Source organism: Gossypium hirsutum, chromosome A09, assembly GCF_007990345.1.
Source record: "Gossypium hirsutum isolate 1008001.06 chromosome A09, Gossypium_hirsutum_v2.1, whole genome shotgun sequence".
Lineage (NCBI taxonomy): Eukaryota > Viridiplantae > Streptophyta > Magnoliopsida > Malvales > Malvaceae > Gossypium > Gossypium hirsutum.
Window position 1 is genome coordinate 13,189,313 of NC_053432.1, and position 19,837 is coordinate 13,209,149.

Genomic DNA, 19,837 nt, shown 5'->3' on the forward strand with positions numbered 1-19,837 from the left:
AAGTGTTGAATGAAAAGAAAAGAGGTGAGATGTATTGAGTTGTTGATCTCGGCACTAAATATGCGGGTATAAACATTTATGACCATGAGATTGGCGCTAAGTGTGCGGGTTTAAATTGTGTAGCACTAAGTGTGCGAATTGAATATGTAGCACTAAGTGTGCGAGTTTGACTATGTAGCACTAAGTGTGCGAGTTGACTATGTAGCACTAAGTGTGCGAGTATGATTATGTAGCACTAAGTGTGCGAGTTGATTATATAGCACTGAGTGTGCGGACTTAATATATATTCTTGAATCATTATGGACACTAAGTGTGCGACACTATTGAGTCGATCACGGACAGCGGATCGGGTAAGTATCTTGAGTTCATGGCTAATAGGTGCTATGTTTATATTTGGAGTTGAGCTTGGTAAGTTGAACCTATGTGACAAATATACTTGAAGTCACGTACATAAGATTTATCGTGGAATGGGTGAAAGGCCGTTTAGTTGTATGATTGTAACGAAAATAAAATGATTTATGAAAATGCCTCGAATATTCTATTGATGAGTATATGGAATGTGAATGCATGATTTGGTATGAGATTGAACCGATAGGTCGGAGGAACTATGGTATGGTTCGGTATGGATGGAGTAACTAGCCTCGTTCCATTTTGTTTCCTCTTGTGATAATGTTATTAATGGATGGTAGTGTATTGCTTATGACTTACTGAGTTATAAACTCACTCGGTGTTTCCTTGTCACCTATTCTAGGTTTCTTGGACTCATCTCCTTTTGCGTGGTCGGGCCGTCATCGAAGTCATCACACCGGCTAGCAAGTTTTGGTACTTTCTTCTTAGTCGGCTTAGGAGAACATTTCGGCATGTATAGGCTATTATGTTGTGTTTGAACTTTGGTATGTAATCTTTTAGCCATGCGAAAATGGCATAAATGTTCGGTTGGGTTGGATTCATAACGTTAGGTCGCAAATCTTGATAATTCGACCTTTTTATGCCATACGTCATGGTTGATTATTTTGGTGTTAAAATTCATGATATGGCAATAGTGTAGTAGGGGGAAGTTTGACAATGATTAGCCTTTGGCATGGTTAGTCATGATCATAATTTGTGATATGCATGATGAATTATTAGTTAGATCAAGGAGTAAACACAAAGTGGGCATAGTTGCTTTCGTAACAGATGCTGGCAGCAGCAGTGACGTGAGATTGAAAAATCACTAAAAATAGTAGGAGTGGAATTAATTGATGAATAAATTATGTAATCGAAGTTCGATGAGTCTGTTTTCATATAGAAGTAACGAAAGGATCATATGGACAGTATGTTAAGAGATAATCAGGTTCTCGTGGGACAGGGCCAGAACAGTTTCTGGATTCCCTGCTCCGACTTTGGAAATTCATTATAAATTAACCAGAGATAATTAGGAGTCATACCATATATGTATAGATTCCTCTCTGAGTCTAGTTTCTATAGAAACAAACGGCATCAGTATGGAAGTTCTGTACAGGGAGATATCCAGGTCGTAATGCGCAAAGGTCAGTGTAGTCGACCCCAGTAACATGGGATACTTTGACTAATAAACTGTACTAATTTGCCTGACCAAAAATTCTAGAAAAAAATATGTAGATGGTAATATGAGTCTAGTTTCAAGGAAAATTCACAGAACTGGATTTTGAGTTCCAGAGCTCAAGATATGATTTTTAAAGCGACTAGTACGCAGATTGACAGCTTGTCTGGAAAAATTTTAATAAGTGGTTTGAAGTCTGTTAACACCTCGTGTTCGACTCCGGCGACGGTCTCGGGTTCGGGGTGTTACATACCAAGTTTCTATAAATTTGGTTTTAGGTTTTAAGATCAAATAACATCGATTTAATCGATAAATGGTTGTCATGCTTAGCTGCCAATATGAAAAAGACTCTGACGTTTGGATAAGCTAAGTTAATGAGGATTAAAGAAACAAGGTAAGTTTCTATGCTCCATCTCTAGGTGATTGAAGATATTGAACTGATGATTGATACGTGTCTATGTTTGTTCTATGTTTTCTGAAACCGTTGTAGTGTATGAACATGGTGACAGAGTATGCTTGAATGCATATATATTAAATGCTTATTTAGTTATGAATTGAAATATTAATGGGCGAAGAACCACATGTTAATGAAATTAATATAAGTGTTTTATGAGAAATTCTTGTAATATATATACGATAAGTGGGGTACGGAGGAAAATACCATGACGGGGCGGTCAAAGATAGGAATACGTGGTGGATTGGAGGAATGAGTGGATTATTAAGGGAATTCAAGGGAGTTTGGTTGCGTCATGAAATGATATCAACTGGTTCACTAAAATAAAAAAGTGATGATAGTTATCGACTGGTCCTTCAAGGCGACACCATGATGATGGTTTATAGGTTCCATAGAGCAACATAGTGATGGCGGTCTGCAGGCTCTATGAAGTGACACCGTGACAACGGTATATAGTACCTACGATGTGACACCTCAAAAGAGGTTTAAGGTATAAAACATGGCTCGACTATGGAAACCAAAGTAGTCTGCCAGGACATTAAACATGGGGTTACATGTGTAAGACATTAGCTCGACTATGGCGACATGGGTAGTCCATTGGGACAGTAAACACGGGATAATCCATCAAGACATTAAACATGGGATTACATATGTAAAACCTTAGCTCGGTTATGGCAATATAAGTAGTCCACCAGAACAGTAAACATGGGGTAGTCTGCCGAGACAGTAAACACGGGGTTACGTGTGGAAGACCATAGCTCAATTATGGCAGTATGTGAATTCCACAAATTAGTGAATCGAGAGACCGGCCACAGTATAAAGAAGAAGTTATGTTGTGACTTGCACGACCAGTCAAAAGACAAAATGGACTTGGTGTGTCTAAGGAAGCAGGCTAATGAGACAACTAAGGGGTTTGCCAAAGACAATCATGAATGGAGCCTAAGAAGCGCATTAATTTAGTTATGCATAAAATGAGGGAAGAAGTCCTTAGACAAGATGGTAAATGTGATGTCTGCCAAGAAGAGTCTGCTAGAGAAGTCGTGGATTCCATATTGTTTAAGTAGATACAAAATAGGCTATTATAAAATACAATCTTAAATAAGAAATTGACAAAAGGGTAGCTGAAGGAATAAGTAGACGCCAAGAGTATTCATGGGAAGAAATGTCAGCTCAAGGTTGAATGATTAATAAAGTCTTCTAGAAAATAGTAATAGTCGAAAGTCTACCAGAACCTTGAAGCTTTGGAAAGATCTTGTAGGTATACTAGGGATGGGAACTATAAAAAGATACCTGAGTAAGAGGTAGTTTGTTGTGAACTACCTGTCCACTGAAGTATCTTAAAAAATGAACTAAAAGAATAAGTACTACAGGGTTACTAGGGGGCACGAGTTTACCAAAGAAAAGAGGATTGTGTTAGGGATCCACATTCAAGGTAATTAATTGAATAACCACAAATAGTTGTCGCTGGTCAGCAATGGAGAATAGGGGACAATATTGTAGCATATTAGGAAGGGTGCAATGAAAGCGAAAACAAGGAATAACTAGGGTAAGACCTTGAAAAGAATATATTTAGATAGAACGTGGACATAATCAGATGAAGATTTATACTGCCAACATTCGGCTTAGAGTAGTGGTAGTTAGGCTACACCAACTAAGTTCACAGATTTCCCCTATGAAATCGAAGAAGTTTAACTTTATGCAAAAAAATGTCTTTTTTTAGAATTTAAATAGTCTTTTATAAAGTTGAATGAATAGGTCTCACTAAGTTCCTTTGAACTTATAGAAATTACTGCTGGAATGCAAAATAGATAAAAACTTGGAAATCAGATGGAGGGACCAAGCTAATCTTCGCCAGAGTTAAGAGTTAGGCGTGATAGTTGACTCATGTATACAAAGGGGCACCCTTAAAGGCCTCGCCTACGGTCTAAAATAATTACGCCTGTAATTTGATCATTAATTTAAATCTTGTAAATAATTGTCATGTTTATTTAAGGAAACAAAATTGTAAGAATTTATTTTGGATAAAATGAGTCTTAGCTATATTTAGTTGATGCAAAAGTTGGGTTGTCTTAGTACGTAGTAAAATTAGATAAAAAAATTTATATTTGGATTGTTGTGACATTCGGTACCTAGACCTGGCGATCGGGTTGGGTATAGGGTATTACAGTCAACACTCCAGATTTATTTCTCTCAACACACAAATATATTTAACTCCCTTCAGTAGCCAACTACCTTCTCTGCTAACACTGACAATTCCTTTTTTTCTTTTTGCTTTAGAAATTCTAACTCATATATTCTTGAATTAGCACTATTCATGATTTAGGGTTTTAAGAATGTAACACCCCAATCCCGTATCCGTCGCTGGAATAGATAAAGGGGCATTACCAGTCTTGAAACTCATATCAAAACAGTAAATTTTTTTTTTGAACATTCCTTTAGATAAGTACTAGAGACAGTCAGGGATACAATTTAAACTTCTATAAGTACACATTCAAAAGATGCCATTTTCGCATGGCTTATATACATTAACCAAAATATCCTCTCACTACTAGTCTATTCTATACATGCCATAAGATAATCCAAAACGTAGCAGTACCAAACAATGGATAGTGATAGTGTGACTAGTTGCTGATGATCCCCGAGCCTGTAGCTTCGCAATGAGATCTATAAAATAGAGAAAACAAAGTAAACGGAGTAAGCATTACAATGCTTAGTAAGTTTTAAGCAGTGACAACAGATAACAATCAAATTATAACATAGTTGTTCATATTTTTATTTCACTCTTCCTTCGGGCATACCATCCCTTTACCGAATATGCACATCTCATCATATACAATAGGCAGATAAACTTTCACATAAAAGTGAGCTCATGTGACATAGATATATTGTATGATTTCACATATCCTCTCACACTGATCCGAAGTCACATAATCATAGGAATAGTCTCATAGATTGCTCTCCTATGCATCACATAACCACCTTATGATTTAGTTCAAATCAAGCTCACATATAAACTTGGAGTACATACCTGTTTAACCTTTCGCGTTGAATATATTTATATGCAATTCTTATTACGAAGTCTTATAGCTCTAACCTCTACTCGGATTATCGGCGAGACCTTTAGCTCAGACGAAATCTCCACATGAAGTTATCGGGTCTTACCCGGACAAAATCTCCACACGTAGTCATCGGGTCTTACCGGACAAAATCTCCACACGTAGTCATCGGGTCTTACCCGGAATATATTTCCAAGTTTCATGTACATTTAATCACATGTTACAACATTCACATCGACTGTCATATTTGTAATTCATTTGCCTCATCCAAAAATCTAATAATACACACCTTTCACCGTTTGTCATTTGGCCACAATATATATATACACATCTCGTACATATCTCACATTAGCCATTTGGCTTTACCACATATCCATCTCATACACGTTTCGCATTAGCCATTCGGCCTTACCACATATATTCATGTTCACATTCATCACATTGGCCATTCGGCCTTATCTCATATATGCATGTTCACATTCATCACATTGGCCATTCGGCCTTATCACACATACGCAAGTTCACATTCATCACATTGGCCATTCGGCCTTATCACACATACGCATGTTCACATTCATCACATTGGCCATTCGGCCTTATCACGCATATATATACAGGTTCACATTCATCACATTGGCCATTCGGCCTTATCACGCATACGCATGTTCACATTCATCGCATTGGCCATTCGGCCTTATCACACATACGCATGTTCACATTCATCACATTGGCCATTCGGCCTTATCACACATACGCATGTTCACATCCATCACATAAAATCCTAAATCAAAATATAAATTTTCATGTATTCACATCACAATTATCCAAATATACTTCACATACCACATATACTTTCACGTATACACACTGTCTTGGCTGAATCTACATCTATCATTTTCCAATATCACAATTTAGAATTCACGTATGGGTTTAATCAATAGCTTATGAGCAACTAAAACAAGTTTATCAAGGTTTACAACATAATCTCAAATTCAGCACAAGCTGTTTTTCCTGAGCAATAGTCACTAAATTATTTATAACTGGAGCTACAAAACTCCAAATCACTTTCCGTTAATTTTTCCTGAATATAGACTCATATATATTCCATCCATAAAATTTCCAGAATTTTAGGTTTGGTCAATCAATACCAGATTTTTCTTAAAGTTTCCCCTATTTTACTGTTTGACTAATCTGACCACTCTTCACTACAAATCAAATTTCTCATTTTACAGAATTCAAAATGTGTTGTATTTGATTTCATTTGAAACTAGACTCATTAAGAAGTCTAAGCATATAAATTTTATCTTATAACCATTTTTTTACAATTTATAATGATTTTCTAAAAACCAAACAGGGGATTTCAGAGTCATTCTGACACCGTCTCACACAACTTTAAATATCTCTTTATAGGAAATTTCTTTGCTCACAAGGTCTCTTTTATAAGAAACTAGACTAATTAATCCTTGATTACATATTTTATGCAGCCTATAATTCCACACCAACAATTTATAGTGATTTTCTAAAATCACGTTACTGCTGCTGTCCAAAGCAAATTATTACAATTTGCTCTTAAATTTCCAAGTCCAAACACTTATGAACTTACCATTTGAGTTTAAGACATATCATGGCCACATCATATCTTATTAAATCAACTCATTATGTCCTATTATGATTGACTTTACTCAACGTTTAATCACTTAAAACTTACCTCGGATGTTGTCGAACGATTTCGGCGGTTATTCGATCACTTTTTCCTTTCCTTTATCCAACTTTGGTCCTCTAAGCTCTTGAGCTAATTCAAACAAATTTAACTTATTAAAGTCTCATTATGCTAGCTTATGGCCGAATGTACAACATCAATCTATGCATTCATTCGTGTGGCCGAACATGCATGTCTATGTTGAGGCCGATTGCATACTTAATACATTCTACAAGTATGGTCACTTGTATTGACCAAATACCATTTTGTTTCAAGTTCAAAACTTGGCTAATACACATATATGCACTATTAAAACATCCTCTCCATTCCATCAATTCAACACATGCATTACTCATTAATATACAAAATTATATTCGGCCTTAGCACACCTCTTGCTGGCCGAATTTTTTCTCCATCTAGCAACATTTTATGTACTATGTCGAACCAAAAAGATCAAACACCTAGCTTAATCATTTCCAAAACACTTAACCGGCCTTTGACCAAGACTTTAAACAAAGTCTATGTTCGGCTATCACACATATGGGCATTATTAGTTCAAAGTTTTAACAAGATTAATTTCTTTGATCTTAACCTAAATGACAACCCCCATTGTTCATCTAGATTTAGCATGAAACAAACACCAACCAAGAAAACAACACCCATGGCCGAGTATCATCTTCATCACATAGCAAGATTTAAACCATAGGCTAGGTAGAACTCAAACTAACATCAAAAATATGCATGAATCTCATGGAACAACATCAAACTTACCTTAACCTAGCTACAAGCATGGCCGAATCTCTTCAACATTTCCTCCTCCTAAACACCAACCAACCGAACATGAAGCAAGAACTCCTTCCTTCTTCCTTAGAATTTTCGGCCAAAAGAAATAAAAGAGGATGAACAAATTTTATTTTTTTTTCTTTTCTTCACTCACGGCAATGGGGGGGACAATCACACACATCCTTTCTTTTCTTTTTTTTTGTTTCTCATCCTACTAACACTAATATTTTATTGCCCATGCCCTTTATTTTATTAATCCTTACATAATGCACTACCCCAACATGTTTATGACATGTTTTTAGCCATAACATCTTGTCCACCCATGCTCTTTATTTTATTAATCCTTACATAATGCACTACCCCAACATGTTTATGACATGTTTTTAGCCATAACATCTTGTCCACCCATGCTCTTTATTTTATTAATCCTTACATAATGCACTACCCCAACATGTTTATGACATGTTTTTAGCCATAACATCTTGTCCACCCATGCTCATGGTCGGCCACTACATATTAGGGGGGAAAATTGACATGCAAGTCCTCCCTTTTGATTACATGCACTATTAGGTCCTTGTAGATTAGCCTATCACATTTCAAAAATGTCACCCATAAGTCCTTTTGACTAAATTCACATGCAATTTACTAAATCGAAGCCTAAAACTTTCACACATTCATATTCACATATTGTAGACAATAATTATCATATTCAAATAATTTGGTGACTCAGTTTAGCGGTCCCGAAACCGCTTTCCGACTAGGGTCACTTTAGGGGTGTCACAAAGAATGTTACAATTTTATGTAAAATCATTCAAACATCAAAAGCATTAAGTTTTTATTTTTAAAATCATTACATTTTCTAAAAATAATTTTTGAAAAGTTATTTTGTAACGCCCCAATATTTCTATTTCTTTTTTGGTTAATTTTGACACAAATGTGTATCTACTTCAGTGGTTAAGTGTTGGGTATGTGTGAGAGGTCCCAAGTTCAAGCCTTACCTTTGGTAAATTTTGGTATTTTTCTGACTTAAGCATTATACTTGCTTAGTGGGCTTATATTAAATTATTTGTAGAATCATATTAGAATGAGCCTGCTGGTTTGAATGGTAAGGGAGTCTGTATGTTGTGTGCAGGTCTTGTGTTCGAATCCCTGCGCAAGCGTGGGTATTCATTTTGCTCAGCTTTGTGCAAGTGTTTCAGTGTAGTTGGAATTCTGAGTAGGGGGTTAGTGAAGATAATTAAGGGATTTATGGATGATATCTTTCTTTTTGGCATTTTAATTTATTTTCTCTCTTTAAAAAAATCCCCAAAATTTCTGACGTCAGTTTATTTTTCTCTCTGACGTTTTCTTCTCACTTCTCATTTTGTTGTCACTTTCAAATTTTCGGTTCCTTCTTTTAGTCTCTGTAGTTTCCTGATCAATAGTTGTTTCTACGTTTAGTTTTGGCGTTAACTGTAAGTGGGTTACTTTTGCGATTCTTCCTATCATTTTTTGTTACAGAAGGTTGAAACATTGATGTTATTATGGTGTAGATAAAGTCGACAAATTGTGACTTTTTGTTTCATTAATGGATCGATGTTGATGATGTTTCTTTGACGTCGATAAGTCGAGAGTTTGGTCGTACTGTGGTTTGCAAATTGGTATTTGTAGTCTCTAAATCGATGTTGGTATACTGTTCTTAGGTTTTGGAAGGCTCGGGAGTGGTTTTGTGTCAAAATTGATACCAAATGTGTACCCGAAACACACAAAAATGAGATTTGACGAAAGTCAAACTTGCAATCTGTCTATGTCACATGGCCATGTAGTAGGCCGTGTGCGATGACATGGCAGTATGATGGCTAGAGTATGGCCGTGTGAGCCATACGGGCAAGGTTAGTTGGGTGTGTGGGCTACATGGGCGTGTGATAACTGGGCCAGATCGTGTGATCCACACGGGCAAGGCCAATCTAGGCGTGTGGGCCTGTAAGGTCGCACGAGTCGTTCTAATCGACTGTGGGCCTACCGTAGGGTCAGTAAATGCTATTTAACCTTATAACCAAATGATCTGTTAGACTGAAATATGATTATGCGCATGCCTAAGTTTGTTTATCTATTGTCTGTTTATGAAAGCATGTTAAGCAGGACTTATCTATTAATTCTGTATGCATGTTATGTTACTATGATTGGGGTGGGATGATGTATATTAGAGGAAGTGTTTTGAAATGTAGATTATACCTAATATCTGGCAGCACGGTTGCATTATATTTGATATGTGCCGCATCAGCACAACGTGGTGTTTAAGGCTGAGTGGGTATTTTAAACCTCACGTGGTGTGTAGGGATGATCGGAGATGGTGTATAGACGATGGGGGTAGGATTCTGATATCTGATTGGCATATCTGTAACTGTATCTGTATTTGACATGGGTTTAGTCCCGAATATGAATCTGACTGATTTGTGATATTCTGTATGTGTACATGCTTTACTTTGCTGGGTTATACACTGAGTTTACGTAAACTTGCCCCTTTTCTGTTTATCTGTACAGGTAACCCACAACCTTAGGCGGATAGGTACAGTGGAGGACTCGACGATGACCACCCATTCTTATGGTTTTGTTTTGTTTTATGGTTATTAAGTTTTGGCATTGAGGTTGTATTTTTTGGGACTTTGGACTCTTTAAAACTGTTTGACGTTGGTTTTGGGTTTTTGGTTTTTTCTTATTTATAACTGTAATGGTTTACCAAAAGCAAGGGTTTTCTAGAATCTTAAACGGATTTTCTGGCCACAAAAATTTTACAAGCTTCCGCTACTAATATGTTTTATCTCTAAATGATTAAAAGAAAGAAAAGTCTGAAATTAATAATAGCGATAAAGGCTAATAAACTGGAAAGGTTTTAACTTAACGACAATAATTTTTCAACCCATTTCATGTGACACTTCCAGATTCGGCCATAACTTCTAGGTCGAGTTGGGGTGTTGCATTTAGTGGTATCAGAGTCAGGTTGCAAAACTCGACTGTGGATTTTGGGTTCCAATAATTGGTTTTAAAGAATTGGTTTTCAAATTATTTTAAGCACTCTAGTTAAGTGTTTGTGGTACACCGAGTCTCTAGCGCCGATCCTGCAAGTATACTAAAACTTAGATAGATTATTCTGAAATACTGTATATAGTTATTTTAAAAACACTACAGTTGGTACTCTCTGAAACTGTAGTGAAACGAATAGAGACTGAAACTTATGAAAACGTTACCGAACTTCTGATATTATTACATAAAATATTTGCTAATAAAAAATTGAAACTGATGCATAAATTTCTTAATGTAGATAAACTCTGAAATTACAATGAGCGCACGAGGTATCCGTGGACGTGGTACTCTGAGGCCATAGGGAGGCTCTAGCTGAGTCCTCATCTCTAGGCAGCATGCTGAATTTAGACACTAGTGAAACACTTGTGTCACCTGCTACTGAGACTAGGTCTCAGAGACGTTCGGTTTAGGACGACGCATTGTCCCAAGCCATGTTGAGGATATTGGAGAGGGCCGCTGGACCCAGTTCTGGATTTGGGGCCGAGGGTCGGTAACTGAGCGACTCCGGTCCAATAGAGCTGAGTTATTTAGAGGTATCACCGGAGTCGCCCCTAATGTGGCTGAGTATTGGTTGGAGGCCACTGAGAGGATTATGGATGACTTAGACTGCACTCCCAAGCAGAAATTGAAGGGTACAATCTCCTTGCTTCTTGACGAAGTATACCAGTGGTGGTTAACTATTATGGAGGGCACTCAGCCTGATTGTCTAACTTGGGAATTTTTTAAGACCACATTCCAAAGCAAATATATGGCAGCTAGTTACGTCGATGCCCGTAGGCGTGAGTTCTTAAATCTCACACAAGGTGATTGATCTGTGGCTGAGTATGAGACCAAATTTCTGAGGCTAAGCCGCTATGCTCGAGGTATGGTGGCGTCTGAGTATGAGAAGTGTGTTAGGTTGAGAATGGCCTAAGAGATAATCTAAGGGTTTTGATTCCTCCGTAGAGGGAACATGAGTTTTCTGTCCTGGTAGAGAAGGCGAGGATCGCGGAGGATGTTAAGCGTGCGAAGTGCCAGAACAGAGACAGGGAGAGAGGTGAGAACAAGAGGGATTAAGAACCTTCGAGTTCTGTGTAGAGGCCTAAGAAAAAGGCCAGGTCTGATGGGCTAGTGAGAGTGGGGGCTCTTGCTACTTCAGTTGGGATGTTGCCTTGTGGAGATTGTGGGTAATGCCATCCGGCGAGTACTGGAGGAGGACTGGGGCGTGTTTGAGGTGTGGGTCTCTTGAGCACTGTATTAGAGAGTGTCCATAGCGTGTGGATCAGATGCAAGCTTAGAGAGCAGTTCAGCAGCCACCTAGAGGCCGTGCACAGGTTAAGGGTAGTAATGGTTTAGGTCGTGGACAAAGAGCACCGGGCAGAGGTGCTGGTCAGACCGAGGTGAAACAGCCTACTTTGGTTTATACTGCACATCACCGAGAGGACAGAGATGCTTCTGACATCATCACTAGTACATTCCTTATATTTGATGTACCTTACTTTGCTATGATAGACATAGGATCTACACATTCTTATATAGCCTGTTCTATTTCCAAAAATCTAGGGTTATCGGTTGAGAGTACTTCTAGTGAGGTTACTGTGATAAGTCTGGTTAGACAGTCTGTTCAGGCTAGTAAACTGTATAAGGATGTTCCGTTAGATGTGCAAGGGGAGATATTTCTGGCTAATTTGGTGGAGCTTCCATTTGGGGAGTTCGACCTGATTCTGGGTATAGACTGGTTGGTGGAGTACCGAGTCAATTTGGACTGCGCATCTAATAGGGTTATTTTGAGGACTAAGGATGATATGGAGGTGCTGATGATTGGTGAGTGTCGAGACTATTTTTCTAACGTGATCTTCATACTGGTGGCTAAGAAATTGGTCCAGAAATGGTGTGAGGCATACTTGGCCTATGTAAGTATTTCTGGTTTTGGGGACTCTTCTGTTGGGAACATCAGAACAATAAAGGATTTTCTAGACATCTATCCTAAGAAGTTACCAGGATTACCACCGAATCGGGAAGTGGAATTTGGGATTGAGCTTCTTCTGAGTACAGCTCCAGTGTCCATCGCTCCCCACCATATGGCAGCAAAAGAGCTTACTGAGCTTAATGCTTAAATGTAAGAACTTCTGGACTGTGGCTTCATCCGTTGTCTAAACCATTTTTTATTTGAAAAAAACGGGGATCAACTTTTAAAATAAAGTGTGGAGTCGCCACCAATATTTTTGTTTAGGTGTGATTGGATCACCTAATAAAACATTTTATTCCATTTAAACAATTTTGGTCTACGTAAATTTAAAAATGGGTTCGGGAGCCGGTTAGGTATGAGGAAGGGTTAGCACACTCACTACGCCCAAAAATTGGTACCAGGTTGATTAAGTGTTGTCTTTATGTCCAAAATTTTAGAAAAAATTTTGAAAATATGGTTCCTTTTAAAACATTTGAGTGGTTCAAGTTGGTCATCAAAATTCTCTCGTTTCAAAGGTATATAGCATCACATCCAGCATGATTGGACACGATTCCTCATACATTTAAAAACACGATTGATTTTTGACCTCCAAAAGCTTATACGTTAAAAAATTACAAAAGGATGTCCAATTATTTAGTCCAACAAAGAATTGGAACCCAATAGAGTAGGGCACGATTCGTCAAATTTCCAAATATTGAACATTGCCTTATTTGAAAATTTTTAAGTAAACCATTGTAAACTAGCTCAAAAAACCTTAATTTTACTTGTAATAAAATGGGATAATTGATTTTAAAAAAGCTAAAAATTATAATGCAGCATTTGTAAACTAAAAGAAATAAAAACATGGGATAATATACATGCATAAAGTACAAACTTGGTGACTAAAGATAATATAAACCTATTTAGCCAATCAAATCAAACAATTAAATATAACAAATCTAAGAAAAATGTAACCAACTTTCCAAGCATGGATAGAGAACAATTGATATAACAATACAAAAAATAATATACAACAATAATATATAACCTAATTTAACACAATCAATACGAAATATACAAAACAAAATGGAAATTAAAAACCAATATGGTATAAGACAATTTCAAAATAATGACAAACTGATGAACACAAAATATATAATATATAAATTGATGAATTTAAAATAATTTGTAATAAAACTAGGGATATATACATAACCATTAAAATAAGTGTTATATAATGAAGATTTTTAAATCAAATAATATACAAAGTGCTAAAAACATTTGTTAAAATACATACAATAAAGGAGAATTTAAATAATATACAAAATATGAAAGGTCAGCAAAAATACATAATAAAATATAATCTTAAGAAATACACATAATAGGTTTACAAAACATATATATAAATGGATTTAGAAGCAATTATTTGTAAAAATAGCATGAAATTAATAATGCATATAAGATTAAATGAATTTTATCATAAATTATATATGTAATAGATTTTGAAAACATAATTATATATACAAAGAAAAAACTAGATGTATAAAATAACATGGATTTAATAATTTATATAAATCAAACATATGTACCAATATATATGTATAATAATAATTTAAATAATACATAAGATACGTAGGATTTTCCTTTGAATAACAAAAATATATAATATGTGAATAGATTTAAAAGAAATTACGTGTATAAAATAACATAAGATTAGTAATATACATAGAATAAGATTAGCTTTATCATGAATTATATATATATATAATAATAATGTATAAGAATATTTTATATAAAATATTATACGAAATATTAAAATGATATGATATAAAAGTTTTACAATAATGACTTTAAAAAACAAAATATAATTATCAAAGTAACTCAAAATATAAAAAAAATTAAACAAGAATTAAAAAATGAATGTGAAATGGATATTTAAAAAAAAATAATGAAAACAAGAATTAAAAAATGAATGTGAAATGGATCCTTAAAAAAAACTCAATTAAAATAAAACTAAAATGAAAGGGATAATTTATAAATAAAATAAACCTTTAAAATCAAAATAAGGACCAACGCGCAATACGTACAGATGCACAGGGACTAAAGCTGGAAATAAAAAAGCAGTGTTTAGGCGCGGGCTAAAATGCAATGATGCGAAAATCTCAGGGACAAATTAAAAAAAATAAAAACAAATAAGGCCTAATTGAATGACCATGCGAAAGGGAAGGATCAATTGCGCAAATGTTCCCTTTAAACAGAATGCGCGGATTCTCCTGGGTAACCGGATCGGGTCAGATCAGGCATGGCTTATACGACACCGTTTTCGAGCCATTGAAAAAGGCTTAAAACGACGCCATTTTTGCTCCTTTATAAAGGCTAAAATCAAGCCTGATTCGGCTGAACCAAACCCTGGCATCCCTCTTTTTTGATTTCCCCTCCACCTAATCCAAGTCTTCTCTCCTAAGCGCCGATCTGCCCCTATCGACTGTGGCCAACAGATTCGGGCTTTGAAGGACGATAATCTCGGCCATGAAATTCCCTCTCAACTCTGATTTCAACCAAACAGATGGAATCCCCAGTATTTCCATAAGGTAAATCACTTGCTTTTTTGTATTTTTCAAATCCTTTAAAACTCTAATGAAAAACAAAATGAACTGAGTTGAAAATAAAATAAAAAAACTAAAGAACCTTTGAATCAGAAATCACCTTTCAATTTTGGTGGCTTTTTTGTATTTTAGTATTTCGTAATCCCTAAAATCAGTGTTTGCAATGGCTTGTTATAGCCAAAAATAAAATATAAAATTTACAAATTTTCCCTTTTTCTCCTTTATCCGATTGCTGTTATTCTGTTGCTGTTATTTGTGATTTTCCTTTGTTGCAGGTATGGAGCCAGCTGGCTGATGGCGCACGTGGGACTGGCACGGAGGCAGCAGTGGTGCTGGAAGCTGCTGGAAACCAGTTGCAGCGCAAGGGAAAGGAACCTTAGGGTTTCTGCTGAAAATTTCATTGGTGCATTGGGCCTGGGGTATTTTAGGTTGTTTGGGTTAATTGGGTTAGGTTTAATTTAGGTTTGGGCTTGTAATGGGTATTGGATCTCAATTTTTGTAAAAGGGACATTATTTTTATTATTTTATTTTATTTTTGGTTTTAGTTTTGGTTTTGGTGTAGGCCCGGGCAAATTGGGCATATTACATCTGTCCTAGTGTGTCTTTATGGGGAGCACCAGTACTGTTTGTTAAGAAGAAGGGTGAGACCATGAGGATATGCATATATTATCAGCAGTTGAACAAGTTGAACATTAAGAATAAGTATCCACTTTTGAAGATCGACAACTTATTTGATCATTTCTGAGGGGCTTTTGTGTTTTCTAAGATCGACCTTCATTCAGGATATCATTAGTTGAGGGTTAAGGAGGTGGATGTGCATAAGACTGTATTTAGGACTCGTTATGGACACTACGAGTTTCTAGTAATGCCTTTTGGTCTGACTAATGCTTCAGCTACATTTATGGATCTAATGAATCGAGAATTTCAGCCCTATCTGGATCAGTTCATCGTGGTCTTCATCGACGACATTCTGGTATGCTCTAAACTGAGGATGAGCATGATGAGTATGATGAGCATCTTAGAATAATGCTCCAGATTCTGTATGAGAAGTAGTTCTACCCTAAATTCAACAAGTGTGAGTTATGGCTAGGTGAAGTGAGTTTTTGAGGCACATAGTTTCTGCTGAAGGGATCTGAGTCGATCCTAGAAAGATCGAGGCTATGTTGGATTGGAAACAGCCCAAGAATGTGTCTAAATTTCACAGTTTTGTAGGTCTGGAGGGTTATTATCGGCATTTTATAGAGGCTTCTCCTAAATCACCGCTCCACTGACTAAACTGCTGAGTAAAGGGGTTCTTTTTTGTTTGGACAGATACGTAACAATTGAGCTTCAAGAAGCTCAAGACTATTTTGACTCAGGCTCCTGTTCTAATATAGCTTGAATCCGATAAGGAGTTTATGGTATTCAGTGATGCATCACATGTTGGTTTGGGATGTGTGTTGATGCAAGAGGGGAAGTTGTGGTCTATGCATCCCATCAACTTAAGACATATGTGGCAAATTATTCCATGCATGATCTCGAGTTGGCTGCAGTAGTCTTTGCATTGAAAATCTGGAGACAGTATCTGTATGGTGAGAGGTGTATCGTCTATACTGATCACAAGACTCTCAAGTATCTCATTACTCAGAAGGAGTTAAATCTTAGATAGCGTCGTTGGATTAAGCTGCTTAAGGACTATGACTGCACGATATAGTATCATCCGGGTAAAGCCAATGTGGTGGCTAATGCTCTAAGTCATAGGGCAATGACTGATTTGAGGGCGATGTTTGCTCGCCTTAGTCTATTTGATGATAGGAGTCTGTTAGCCGTCTTGCAGGTTAAGCCAATTTGGATTGAGCAGATTCGAAATAAACAGTTAATATATGAGACTTTGGGTGTGCGGTTCCTTCAGGTTGAGAGTGGTACTACTATAGGTTTTGGATTGAATAGTGATGGTGTTTTGTGTTTTCGAGGCCAAATTTGTGTGTCAAATGATTCAGATCTGAGACATTCGATTCTGAGGGAAGCGCGTAGTAGTCCTTACGCTATGCATCCTAGCGATAATAAGATGTACCGCGATCTCCGATAATTGTACTGGTAGTCGAGGTTGAAACGGTGAGGTTACAGACTTCGTTTCTTGATGTTTGATGTGTCAGCAGGTTAAGGCTGGGCATCAGTTACCTTCGGGTTTGCTGTAGCCAGTTAAGGTTCCCTTATGGAAATGGGAATATGTGACTATAGATTTCGTTAGTAGGTTACCCTTGACACTCACTAAGAAGGATTCTGTTTGGGACATCGTAGATCGATTGACCAAGTCTCCTCACTTTATTCTAGTTCGAACTGACTATTCTCTGTAAAAGTTAGCGAAGTTGTATATTTCTGAGATAGTTAGACTGCATGGGGTTCTAGTGTCGATTATTTTTGTCAGAGATCCTCGTTTTACATCTCGGCTCTAAAAGAAGTTACATGAGGCTCTGGGTTCAAGATTGGACTTCAGTACTGCGTTCCATCCTCAAACAGATGGTTAGTCTGATAGGGTGATTCAGATACTGGAGGATATGCTTCGGAGCTGTGTGATTGATTTCTGAGGTAATTGGGAGGATTATTTGCCGCTGGCTGAGTTCGCCTATAATAACAGTTTCCAAGCTAGTATTCAGATGGCACCTTACGAAGCTTTGTATGGTTATAAGTGTCGCACTCCGCTATGTTGGACTGAGTTGGGTGAACGTCGAGTTTTGGGTCCTGAGTTGTTTTCTAATATGGAGGACAAGGTTAGACTGATTTGGGCTCGTCTGAAAGCTACTTCTAACAGACAGAAAATGTATGCAGATTTGAAAAGGCGTGAGATTGAGTATTCTGTGAGGGACTTTGCTTTCCTTAAGGTCTCTCCGTGGAAGAAGGTTCTCAGGTTCGGTCATAAAGGTTAGCTGAGCCTTAGGTTTATTGGACCATGCTGGATATTGAAACGTGTGGGACCAGTTGCCTATCAGTTGGAATTACCCTCTGAACTAGACCGTATTCATAACGTATTTCAATCTCAATGTTGAAATGATACCGTTCTGATCCATCTCATGTCTTCTCAGTTTAGGAGATCGAGGTTAGGCCGAACTTGACCTTTGAGGAGGAACCGATTCAAATTTTGGATCGCAATGTTAAGGTTCTAAGGAGGAAGTTCATTCCATTAGTGAAGGTATTGTGGCAGAATCATAGCATTGAGGAGGCTATGTGGGAACCTAAGGACTCGATGTGTCAACAATATCCTCATATGTTCTGATCAAGTAAATTTTGAGGTCGAAATTTCTTTTAAGGGGGTAGAGTTGTAATGCCCCAATATTTTTATTTCTATTTTTGGTTAATTTTGACACAAATATGTATCTACTTCAGTGGTTAAGTCTTCTGGGAATGTGTGAGAGGTCCCAAGTTCAAGCCTTACCTTTGGTAAATTTTGGTATTTTTCTAACTTAAGCCTTATACTTGCTCAGTGGGTTTATAGTAAATTGTTTGTAGAATCATATCAGAATGAGCCTACTGGTTCAAATGGTAAGGGAGTCTGTGTGTTGTGTGGAGGTCCTTGTTCAAATCCTTGCGCAAGTATGGGTATTCATTTTTCTCGACTTTATGCAAGTGTTTCAATGCAGTTGAAATTCTGAGTAGGGGATTAGTGGAGATAATTAAGGGATTTGTTGATGATATCTTTCTTTTTGGGGTTTTAATTTATTTTCTCTCTTTCAAAAAAAATCCCTAAAATTTCTGACGCCAATTTATTTTTCTCTCTGACGTTTTCTTCTCACTTCTCCTTTTGTTGTCACTTTCAAATTTTCGGTTCCTTCTTTTGGTCTTTGTAGTTTCCTAATCAATAGTTATTTCTACGTCTAGTTTTGGCGTTATCTGTAAGTGGGTTACTTTTGCGACTCTTCCTATCATTTTTTGTTACAGGAGGTTGAAACGTTGTTGTTATTATGGTGTAGGTGAAGTCGACAAATTGTGACTTTTCATTTCATTAGTGGATCGGTGTTGACAGTGTTTCTTTGACGTCGATAAGTCGAGAGTTTGGTCGTATTGTAGTTTGCAAATTAGTATTTATAGTCGCTAAATCGATGTTGGTATACTGTTCTTAGGTCTTGGAAGGCTCGGGAGTGGTTTTGAGTCAAAATCAATACCAAATATGTTCCCAAAACGTAGAACAATAGGATTTGACGAAAGTCGAACTTGCAATCTGTCTATGCCACATGGCCATGTGGTAGGTCGTGTGCGATGACACGACCGTATGATCAACGAAGGCCAGGCCGTGCACAAGAAAAGGCCATGTGAGAGCCACAAGGGCTAGGCCAGATTTGGCGTGTGAGCCCATACGGGTAACTGGGCCAGGCAGTGTGATCCACACGGGCAAGGCCAATCTGGACGTGTGGGCGACAAGGGTGTGTAGGCCCATTGTACTGAAATTTTTCGTAGGATCGCACGGGTCGTTCTAATTGACTGTAGGCCTACCGTAGGGTCGGTAAATGTTATTTAACCGTATAACCAAATGATCAGTTAGATTGAAATATAGTTATGAGCATGCCTATGTTTGTTTATCTGTTGTCTGTTTATGAAAGCATGTTAAGCATGATTTATCTATTAATTCTGTATACATGTTCTGTTACTATGATTGGGGTGGCATGATATATATTAGAGGAAGTGTTCTGAAAGGCAGATTATGCCTAATATCT

The 19,837-nt window shown here is 37.1% G+C and overlaps 1 protein-coding gene across 1 annotated transcript; it reads left to right on the top strand.

Annotated features, from left to right (window-relative positions):
* Nucleotides 1-17,887: 17,887 nt before the first annotated feature.
* Nucleotides 17,888-18,402, top strand: LOC107889937 (uncharacterized). Its single transcript, XM_016814468.1, has 2 exons — nucleotides 17,888-18,028; nucleotides 18,217-18,402. Exons 1-2 carry the CDS (start codon nucleotides 17,888-17,890, stop codon nucleotides 18,400-18,402), a joined length of 327 nt encoding a protein of 108 aa, XP_016669957.1.
* The last annotated feature ends 1,435 nt before the right edge of the window (nucleotides 18,403-19,837 follow it).

Bases quoted from the DNA above. Each gene is read 5' to 3' on its own strand.
- LOC107889937 (XM_016814468.1), top strand. From the start codon at position 17,888: ATGGAGGACAAGGTTAGACTGATTTGGGCTCGTCTGAAAGCTACTTCT. The intron at 18,029-18,216 runs GTTCTCAGGTTC...TTCTCAGTTTAG, and splicing joins AGGTCTCTCCGTGGAAGAAG to GAGATCGAGGTTAGGCCGAA.